At 40.1% G+C, this 11,959-nt stretch overlaps 1 protein-coding gene across 1 annotated transcript; it reads right to left on the minus strand.

Moving 5' to 3' along the window:
* Nucleotides 1–5,591: 5,591 nt before the first annotated feature.
* Nucleotides 5,592–9,044, minus strand: LOC121377249 (alpha-protein kinase vwkA-like). The gene is made up of 2 exons (XM_041505166.1): nucleotides 8,938–9,044; nucleotides 5,592–6,847 (listed from the first exon to the last, which is right to left on the minus strand). The coding sequence occupies exon 2, from the start codon at nucleotides 6,812–6,814 to the stop codon at nucleotides 5,726–5,728; it is 1,089 nt and encodes a 362-aa protein (XP_041361100.1). The 5' UTR covers nucleotides 6,815–6,847; nucleotides 8,938–9,044; the 3' UTR covers nucleotides 5,592–5,725.
* Nucleotides 9,045–11,959: the final 2,915 nt, after the last annotated feature.

Here is an 11,959-nt window from a genome sequence, read left to right on the forward strand (position 1 = left end):
CATCAGTTGTGGAACACTGGCTAGAATGAAAAATAGACCACCGACGGGGATCGATCGTGCATCAGACGAGCACTGTATCACTGAGCTACGACTCGAACCCATGTTAATAGGGTCACAAACATAAACAATGTAGTTGGGGGTAAAAAGATGTGTGCTTGGGCAGAGCATAATCCCCCTTCCCGTCCCCAGGCAACGACAATGTTTGCTCCTTAGGTACGGTTTGAAACAATTCGGAAGCTAAACGGTATGTAACGATCATTCATGTAGTTTTCTGTGTTTATACAAGAACATTCTACAGTAGTCACGATTTAAACGCTTGGTGATGCTATTAAAGGGACATTTCTGAGTTTGCTGCAATGTTTAAGATGTTATCGACTAACAGAGACGTTTTAACGATTGTAATTACATACTAAATATATTTTTTCTGCATAAAATATTAGTGGCTGTATAGTAAAAATGTGTTTCTGATCGTTCTAATATTTGTACTAAGTTAAATTTTATTTGGTTTTCTGAAATAAAACATTTTAGTTACGAAATTATTTGAAGACAGAATCCAGTTTGGGCTTCTTACAAATATTAAGACGACCAGAAACGCATTGAATATACAGACACTGATATTCTAAACAAGAAAATATATTTAATATGTAAGATTAATCGTAGAAATATTTTATTTCTCAGAAACATCTTACAATGGAGCAAACTCACGAATGTCCCTTTAATATTTAATTATATAAATAATATAACAAAAATAATTCCCATTTTAAGAGTGAATATTTGAAAACATAAGCCACACGTGGATAGGCCAGTAGTATAATACAGGCCACATCTGGATAGCCCAGTAATATAATACATGAGTTGGTAAAAACGAAATGTCAGTTTTTAATTAAAATTACTTTTTTGAAATCCAACAGTTAAAGCTCCTATATCCGGCTTCCATGTTATAATATCGAATGCTAATGCGAAACAAAAGCACAACTGCACCTTTATTGCACTCGTCCGTCATCGCTATCAACGGATTTCGTCAAAAACCTTCTACACAATTCGCAAGACGTAAAAGTGCAGTTATGCCTGCATTTTGATCTCGTAATTGATGTTATAACATGGTAACCGGATATAGCAGTTTTAACATGGACTACAACACACAAGACGTCCGGCACAAGCCACATTGTTTAACAGTTAATAATGTTTTTAGCCCAAAAAGACTTTACCACAAGCTTCAAACATATCCTCGAACAGCATAGGTAACTATTGTCCGATAGTCTTCCAACGTACGCCGCCCATTATTGTAAGACTGTGCGCCACTTTTCTCTTCGAGTGTTTGGTGGATTTCCTCTACGTGGTGCTGCCGCCGCTGAAACCTCCAAAAGTTGCTGCTCCCCACAAAATATTATATCTACGAACCTTGTACCTACCAGCCTGTGGTCTACAGGCTGGTAGGTACTGAGTTCGGAACCCAGTCGAGGCATGGGAATTTTAATCCAGATACCGATTCCAGACCCTGAGTGAGTGCTCCGCAAGGCTCATTGGGTAGGTGTAAACCACTTTCACCGACCAGTGTTCCATAACTGGTTGAACAAAGGCCATGGTTTGTGCTATCCTGCCTGTGGGAAGCAATTAAAAGATCCCTTGCTGCTAATCGGAAAGAGTAGTCCATGAAGTGGCGACAGCGGGTTTTTTCTCAAAATCTGTGTGGTCCTTAACCATATGTCTGACGCAATATAACCGTAGATAAAATGTGTTGAGTGCGTCGTTAAATAAAACATTTCTTTCTTTCTTTCTACCAGCCTGTAGTCCGATGGTTTAACAACTGTGCCATCGAGGCCGGCGCAAGTACAAAATACTGTCTGTATATTAGCTCTAAGAAAGATAACTCTTGTATGAACATGTGTTACATGTAAAATAGAGTTATACAACCCACAATACGCTTTTTCTAACAATACAGTACTCCCTCGAGTAAAGAGGGTACAAGCATGAAACTTGCCATAGAGATTACTGGTTGTAATCGTCGAGACGGATCGATCGTACTGCACGGGGCACATTAAGGCAATACAGTAACTGACCGGCCTCTGTGGCGCAGTTGTTAAAGGGACATTCCTGAGTTTCCTGCATTGTAAGATGTTTCCGACTAATAAAATAGTTCTACGATTAAACATACATATTAAATATATTTTCTGGTTTAGAATATCAATGTCTGTATATTCAATGCGTTTCTGGTCGTCTTAATATTTGTAAGAAGCCCAAACTGGATTTTGCCTTGAAATAATTCCGTACGTACGAAAAATTATATGTTTGGAAATAAAATGAAATTTAACCTAGTACAAATACGATCAGAAACACGTTTAATATACAGCCACTAATATTTTATGCAGACAAATATATTTCATATGTAATTACAATCGTTAAAACGTCTCTGTTAGTCGATAACATCTAAGAAATTGCAGCAAACTCAGGAATGTCCCATTAAGCCATCGGACTACAGGCTGGTAGGTACAGGGTTCACAGCCCGGTACCGGCTCCCACCCAGAGCGAGTTTTAACAACGCAATGGGTAAGTGTAAGACTTCTCTCTCGCTAACCACTAACCAACTAAGAACTCACTCACTGTCCTGGATAGACAGCCCAGATAGCTGAGGTATGTGCCCAGGACAGCGTGCTTGAACCTTAATTGGATATAAGCACGAAAATAAGTTGAAATGAAATAAAAGGAAATACTTTTCTTTACGTGCATGGTGAGTTACTTCCCTCTGGTTACAGCTCTATAGTCCGAAGGTTCAATGGTCCGAACGTTCAATAGTCCAAAGGTTTATAGACCTAACCATAATCAGGAAGAATAGCAAGAGAACAGTGTCAAATGCACTAAACAAATGTGATTTTTTTTTACAGTAATCACTAACCGTAAGTCTGTGTAAACCGTTTAAAGCAACAGTGTACGATATATGTTATGATACGTGTTGAATATCAGTTTAAAAGCATCTGATTGGCTTCTTACATATAAATCCAAACCATCTACTGAGATTCTATTGTCAGATGATATACAGGTCAATAGTGTATATAACTTGGTTCAGAATACGTTTTAATTTCTCTTAAACCTGTATTTTAAAGAAAAAGATATGTCAGCAAAAAAAATTCTAAACTTGTGTCTCCAGCTCTCGTGTCAGATACTATTTATCTTGCATTTATTTACAATTGTATTCATCTCGCGTTTCCTTCCATTGGCGTAGCCAGGATTTTATGTTGGTGGGGGACCACACTGTCATGGAGGGTCAACCACATTGTTTTTGAGACTGTCAGTAGTGAAGGAAGGAAGGAAGGAAACATTGTATTTACGGTTATATGGCGTCGGACATATGGTTAAAAATCACACAGATATTGAGACAAGAAACCCGCTGCCGCCACTTTATGGGCTACTGCACCATCCAACAGACATGATATTACATACCACGGCCTTTGTTATATCGATAGGCCAGTAGTATAATACAGGCCACAACTAGATAGGCCAGTAATATATAATACGTGAGTTGACCAAAAAAAAAAAAAAAAATGTCATTTTTAAAATAAAATTACGTTATTGAAATCCTATATCCGGTTGCCAGTTATAATGTTGAATACTAATGGAAAATAAAAGCACAACTGCCCCTTTATTACACTTATGCCTACATTTTGATTTCGTAATCGATGTTATAACATGATAACCGGATATAGCAGCTTTAACAAGGACTACAACATACAAAACGTCCGGCACAAGTCACACTGTTCTACAGTTAATAATGTTTTTAGCCCAAAAAGACTTCACCACAAGCTTCAAACATACCCTCGAACAGCATAGGTAACTACTGTCCAATAGTCTTCCAACGTACGCCGCCCATTACTGTAAGACTGTGCGCCACTTTTCCCTTCGAGTGTTTGGTGGATTTCCTCTACGTGGTGCTGCCGCTGCTGAAACCTCCAAAAGTTGCTGCTCCCCACAAAATACTATATCCAAATAATTCCATGTACTACCATTTTATAAATGTCTTTATTGCAGAAACTAATACGGGTGGCCCATGGGTTAGCACGTGTGCTTTTTTGTTTTCAGTAATGTGTGTTGTAATAAATATACAGACGTCCAAAAAAAACTATATCAAGACTTGAGAGACTACTAAAGAAAAATCAGAATATGTTGCATGTTCCAAAGCTATATACTTGTATACATGTGTGGTGTTTTGGCATGATGTGAACAAAATGTCATTTCCATTATCCAAATTATAAAGGGTAAAATACATGTCAACATATAACGCCCTATTTATACCATGCACATATTAGACGTAGTAAAATATTAGCCTATGTTCACGGAGTACAGTGTTTCGGATCAATGAACCTTCGGACTACTAAATCTTCGGACTATTGAACCTTCGGATTATTGAACATTCGGACCACTGAACCTTCGGACTATAGAGAGGTCCCTCTTCCCTATATGGAGCAAATTTAAAATGGCGGGGATATTTCTTAAGGTTGTCGTTGAAGATTTATTTTGTTAATAATGATGCAAGTACTTCAATCGGGAGTTTGCGAGTACGGTAGGTTATACAGTTTTGGTTTATGTGTCCATTTGTTGCACTATTTCGGTTGACCGGCCTCGGTGGCGTCGTTGGTAGGCCATCGGTCTACAGGCTGGTAGGTACTGGGTTCGGATCCCAGTCGAGGCATGGGATTTTTAATCCAGATACCGACTCCAAACCCTGAGTGAGTGTTCCGCAAGGCTGGTTCAACAAAGGCCATGGTTTGTGCTATCCTGCCTGTGGGAAGCGCAAATAAAAGATCCCTTGCTGCTAATAGGAAAGAGTAGCCCATGAAGTGGCGACAGCTGGTTTCCTCTCAAACTCTGTGTGGTCCTTAACCATATGTCTGACGCCATATAACCGTAAATAAAATGCGTTGAGTGCGTCGTTAAATAAAGCATTTCTTTCTTCTTTTTTTCTATTTCGGTTGAGAAACGGTTGAAACATGGTGCCACAAGTTTCGAATACTAGCTGAATTAAGGGTATTTAAGAAGATCCGGACGTAGTAAAAACCACACTTACTGCGTCCCTCCGTACTAGACCGACTGCACCTCATACGATCGCTCTACCACTTTTTTACATCCTGTCCGTGTGAAAAGAAGTGATCCACGACTGGTATATTACAGGCCCTCGAGATATAAGTGAGGTTATTCTTTACCAAAGCCTAGTCCAGTATTCTGACGGTAAGAGAGCTAGCCGGACATTTGGACAGTAATTGTTAAAACTTAGAGTCCATCTATAGTCCGTCCCACAGTGAACACCTTTTTTTATACTATGGCATTTACTACAACTTATTTAACAGCCAATTGATTTGTAAATTGCACACAAAAATAGTATTTATATGTTGTTTCCAAAACACTTTTGTTTTTCTTCTTACGTCAAACCAAACTGATATTACTGACCTAAACAAAAACATGTTTATAGAATGATGGGACGCACTATAGATCTCTTACCATCAGAGTACTCGGTCTAACCAAAGCCGTGTTCTACAATGAATGATCACAATAATGATCACATTGTTAATTTAATACTATCAACAACATAAAACATGGTCTTATAATGTACATTTTATTTACAAATACACACATTTGGTTGGCTGGTGTTAATTCAATTTAATATGACGGCCATATTCAAAGCAGCCATTTGTTTTGAGAATTGCCCTACTATAAAACTGAATCGTGTCCGTGTTCATACGAGAGACCTGTTGGATCGGACTAGGTTACGTAGCGACTCGGTTCTGGTTATGCCGAGTCGAATGTCACCATGGTAACATTGGTTGCACGTTTCGGATTCCCAATAACTCGGTGGGAGCTCGCAGTATTGGGGTGGAGTGCGTTCGAAATAGACGGGAGGTGAACGTTCGGAATATTCCGGAGGTGGACGTACGAAATAGTCCGGAGATTGCCGAAACGTGGCGAATGTTATCGAGTTTCGAGAGTTGTTATCAACGAACAATGCACCGATTTGCTGACACGCATCAGGAACCTGCTCCTCAAAATGTCCGTTGTTAGAGTTGTGGATGCTGATCGTTTGCGCGTGTTCGGTGCAGGACCTGTAGTCTTGTTCTAGAGGCGGCGCCGAAGGTGAGAGTGAAGACGAACGATCTAGAATGACCTTGACCTCTGATGTGATAGTCTCTTCCTCAAAGGGTGGTTTCGACCACCCATTACACATTTCGTTGCATGTGTGGTTTTGGAACACGGCTCTCATTCCATCTGGTCCGTTATCCAAATCACCATATCGTTCGTCTGCCGAGTGTACAGCTGTATCGGCCAATGTGAGCTGGTTTTCAGAATTAGCTCCCTTGAAATCGCACACCACCAACTGTCCGCCAGAGGCGTGGTATGTGAAATGCATGAACGTGTCGGTAATGTTATTTTGGCAGTCAGATAAACTGTTCAGTCGTTCTTCGTCGATAAGAACCATTTCACCCTTTCTTAATTTCCTCTCAATTCTCGTCTTGGTGTCAACTTTGTCCATTTCTGCCATTCGAGGAACTAGAGATCGAATCTTGGTCGAGGCGATTTTTCTTTTGTTAAATTCCATAGCCAGTTGTCGAACTGTTTGACATTTTTTCACTTCTTTTTGGCAAAATTCCTTATTCCAGTCTGCGCACCGACCGACCTTGACAAACACCTTCGTTCCGCCATTATCTCCAGGAACGAGATATCCCTTGAAAGTGACTGCACGTTCTTCGTTTAGCCAAGGCTTCTTCTTGAAGTATACTTGTCCTTCAGGAATGCCGGGTGCGCGGCAACAGAAAGTTTTGTTAGGCATAATAGTGTAACACTGGCGACAGGCAGTCAGTCACTGAAACAGTAAAGACACATCTGGTTACATATGCATGGCTGTAGCTAGCGGGAGGGGGGGGGGGGGGGGGGGGGGGGGGGGGGGGTGGGGGGGGGGGGGGGGGGGGGGGGGGGGGGGTGTGGGGGGGGCAAGAACACATTGATTTATTAATCATCGGCTATTGAAAGTCAAACAGTTGGTAATTTTTTTAAAGCCGTTACATTTTTCCATAATTAGTAAGGGGTATTTTGGATGTACCATCCACAGACAGGACAGCACATACCACGACCTTTGATATACCAGTCGTGGTGCACTGGCTGGAACGAGAAATAGCTCAATAGTCCCAGTGTCGGGGATCGATCCTAAACCAACGGCGCATCCAATGCCGGATTTATAAGGGGGGGGGGGGGGGGGGGGCAATTGCCCCGGGCGCCCCTGCCAGAGGGGCACCCCAGACTAAGGACTTCCTTTATTTAAAAAAAAGTGTAATAATTATAAAATTAGTTTTTTGTTTTTGTTTTTTTTGTCATGTAATCTAATTATTATGTTGAGGGGCTCCCAAACCTGAAGTGCCCCGGGCCACCCAAGGTCTAAATCCGGCCCTGCGCGCATCAAGCTAGCGTTTTACCACTGAGTTACGTCCCGTTCTGGATATGTAATATGCACGCTCTTACATGAAACATACGTACGCGTATAATGATCGGCTGACTGGATGATAATTACAAATATATATGGAAAGGGACAGGGATCTAAATTTGTTTCATGACATCCCTGCTCACTTTAAGAGAGAGAGAGACAGAGAGAGAGACAGAGGCAGAGAGAGACAGAGACAAAGATAGAGATAGAGAGGGAAAGAAAAAGGATATATATATATATATATATATATATATATATATAGAGAGAGAGAGAGAGAGAGAGAGAGAGACAGAGACAGAGACAGAGACAGAGACAGAGACACAGACAGAGACAGAGACACAGAGAGGGGGAGACATATATAGAGAGATAAAAAGACAGAAAGAAAAAGGATATGTATAGAGAGAGAGAGAGAGAGAGAGAGAGAGAGAGAGAGAGAGAGAGAGAGAGAGAGAGAGAGAGAGAGAGAGAGAGAGAGAGAGAGAGAGAGAGAGAGAGTACAATACAGGCACATGCATACGATAATGATGGAGAAGAAAACAATTAAATAAGTGACTGAAACACGGAAGAGTATACTTGAATATACTATTCTGTATTAACAGTAGAAATAACGTCCATTCAAAACATACAGAGATTTGTTTTCAATTGAAATAATTAAACAATCGTGCGTTTAAGATTATATATGAAATTGTTTAGGGTTTGGGTTTGTTTTCATGATACTCATGATAAAGGAAAACAATACTGAATAGCATTAGGAATTAAATTTAATATTGACAGTAAGCTTTAGATACCTGAACTGGTCAGTGATATGATTTTGTTTATATTTTGTTACATAAATGTGTTATAGATACATACAGATTAACAGTCAAAGAATAAAACGTATGCTAGGACCAGACTATCAACTGTTACAACAATGTTGGCTAACTCGACATTTGCGTTGTAATTTCCCAAACTCCGGACTTAGACGGGTGCGCTCAGATCAACACCTAATGGGTTATATACAATTTCACGTTCAGTTGCTATGCGGGTGAGCTCAGATCAACAACTAATGGGTTATATACAATTTTACGTTCAGTTGCTATGCGGGTGAGCTCAGATCAACACCTAATGGGTTATATACAAGTTCACGTTCAGTTGCTATGCGGGTGAGCTCAGATCAACACCTAATGGGTTATATACAACGAGAATCAAGTTGTAGGAGCGCTCAGATCAACACCTAATGGGTTATATACAACGAGAATCAAGTTGTAGGAGCGCTCAGATCAACACCTAATGGGTTATATACAACGAGAATCAAATTGTAGGAGCGCTCAGATCAACAACTAATGGGTTATATACAACGAGAATCAAGTTGTAGGAGCGCTCAGACTAGCAAATGGACAGTCGAAGAAGTCGTGAGAGCAAAACGTTGGCTAACTTTGTGCTGGCAGTTGGTAGTCCAACCCTAGCATTAGAATTTTTACAATTAAAACACTTACCTAATTTCACGTTCAGTTGCTATGCAGATCTCGTCGATTTGTTTTTTCGTCTACCATGTCTGCAGTACAGCCTGTTTATATACCTTGCACACATTTTGGGGTTTCCCTCGCATTTTGTTTACAAACAACACGTGGTAATGTTAAATATATCAACAGCTAGCTACAGTGCAGTCCACGTCATGGATGATTTTTTAACTTTATTCTTATTCTTACGTATCTTACTTACACCATGACTCATTTTCTCATTTTTCAATGAAGGAACTAGAATGGGGGTTTTCCAGTTGTAGCCAGGGCTAGACTGTATTTTATGTGACTGAACGTGGTGTTTTCATCCGTCCCCGCCACGGTCCTACGCCCGGCATATCAAAGGCCACGTACATGGTATCGTATGCACTGATATGGCAGTCTGGCAGCAAAACATTTCTTTCCTTCTGTCTTTGTCTCTGTCAGCGTGTCTCCAACATATATACAAGTACGTATATGTACATAGATAGATAGATAGACAAACAGACAGATAGATAGATAGATAGATAGATAGATAGATAGATAGATAGATAGATAGATAGATAGATAGATATAGATATACATAGACAGATAGATAGATATAGATAGATAGATATAGATAGATATGTATAGATAGATAGATATAGATAGATAAACACATGTAGATATATATATATATATATATAGATAGATAGATAGATAGATAGATAGATAGATAGATAGATAGACAAACAGACAGACAGACAGACAGACATATATATATATATATATATATATATATATATATATATATATATATATATATATATATATATATAGACATATATATATATAGATAGATAGATAGATAGATAGATAGACAAACAGACAGACAGACAGATATATATATAGATAGATAGATAGATAGATAGATAGATAGATAGATACTAGTAGAGAGAGAGAGAGAGAGAGAGAGAGAGAGAGAGAGAGAGAGAGAGAGAGAGAGGCAATAGAAACCATGCCCCCTCCTTCAATCACACCTCCTCCCCCCCACCCCTCCCCCACCACACCACCTTTTATACTTGCCGTCACCCCATTACACCACTTACGCTTATAGACAGCGTTGTTGGGTCCTTTCCAATGTCGCTGTCCCCCACCACACATACACACACGCACCCACCCCACCCCACCCCACCCCAATATAACCTCCTGGCTACGCCAATGAATTAAACTGGTTTTCCTAAGTTTATTGTTGTGTTTAATTGTTCTTGTCAGCGGGACACAAGCCCTTATAAGTAGCATTCATATATTTCATCTCGTTCCAACCAGTGCACCACAACAAAGGCCGTGGTATGTGCTGTGGGGAAAGTGCATATAAAAGAACCCTTGCTGCATTAGGAAACTGTAGCGGGTTTCCTCTGATGACTACAAGTCAGAATTACCAAATGTTTGATATCCAATAGCCGATGATTAATAAATCAATGTGCTCTAGTGGTCTCGTTAAACAAAACAATCTTCTTCTTCGTATATTTCAGAGAAACACGTATTTTGCTTCGATTTTTTTTTTTATATATATATAAAGGTGATGTAACAACGAACGGAAAGAAAGAAAGAAATGTTTTATTTAACGACGCACTCAACACATTTTATTTACGGTCATATGGCGTCAGACATATGGTTAAGGACCACACAGATTTTGAGAGGAAACCCGCTGTCGCCACTACATGGGCTACTCTTTCCGATTAGCAGCAAGGGATCTTTTATTTGCGCTTCCCAAAGGCAGGATAGCACAAACCATGGCCTTTGCTGAACCAGTTATGGATCACTGGTCGGTGCAAGTGGTTTACACCTACCCACTGAGCCTTGCGGAGAGCACTCACTCAGGGTTTGGAGTCGGTATCTGGATTAAAAATCCCATGCCTCGACTGGGATCCGAACTCAGTACCTACCAGCCTGTAGACCGATGGCCTAACCACGACGCCACCGAGGCCGGTCAACAACGAACGGCGACAGAAAGCTATTGGGGAATTACCAATATTTAAAACATTTTAATTTTTTCGTTTTAATGTCAAACATGAATAACAATTCTATTTTTATTCACAGCTCAACATATCATGCCACTAGTTTAAATGACGAAATTTGGTTTCTAACGGGTTTTTTTCTTTCCCCGTACTCATACTCACTGCGTAAAATACTTCCGCATGGTATAAACTTCATACACAACGTATGAAGGAAAGGAAATATTTTATTTAACGACGCACTCAACACATTTATTTACGGTTATATGGCGTCAGACATATGGTTAAGGATCATACACGCATTGAAAGAGGAAACCCGCTGTCGTCACTTCGTGGGCTACTCTTTTCGATTAGCGGCAAGGGATCTTTTATATGCATCATCCCCACAGACAGGATAGTACATACCACGGCCTTTGTTACACCAGTTGTGGAGCACTGGCTGGAACGAGAAATAGCCCAACGGGTCCATCGACGGGGATCGATCCTAGATCGACCGCGCATCAAGCGAACGCTTTACCACTGGGCTACGTCCACGCCCCCTCCACGTATGAAGTTTATAGAGGGGTCAAGTAATGTTACCACGGAAAAAATAGTGTTCATATTGTATTCACCAGTGCATTTGCGTGTATGTATGCGTACGTACGTGGGTGAGTGTGCGTGTGTGTGCGCGCGCGAGCGTGTGTGTGTGCACACGTGAGTTTGCATATGTATACTATTATAGGAATATATATTTTTAAAATTAGAATTTTTAAAAATAAGGAAATGGAAATAGGGACATTATATTTGCTGTAGTACTACAGTAGTCCTATAATGTATTTCCGTGACTCATTTTGCTTAAACAACTCACCAGACAGAGTAACAGTCGATATGCCTGAAATTAGCTCACCTGACTTCTAAGTCAAGGAGATGGTTTGTCCGTAAATAATAATTAAATATCGACCAATCACATTTCGACTCTTATAACGTTATTCGGGAGCATAAAAATTCAAAAAATATCGGGAGAGACTATTTTTGTGGCTGAC

This window comes from Gigantopelta aegis, chromosome 7, assembly GCF_016097555.1.
Source record: "Gigantopelta aegis isolate Gae_Host chromosome 7, Gae_host_genome, whole genome shotgun sequence".
In the NCBI taxonomy this organism is placed as follows: Eukaryota; Metazoa; Mollusca; class Gastropoda; order Neomphalida; family Peltospiridae; genus Gigantopelta; species Gigantopelta aegis.

What these genes read in the sequence shown, in the direction of transcription:
- LOC121377249 (XM_041505166.1), bottom strand. Translation starts at nt 6,814, where the DNA reads ATGCCTAACAAAACTTTCTGTTGCCGCGCACCCGGCATTCCTGAAGGA.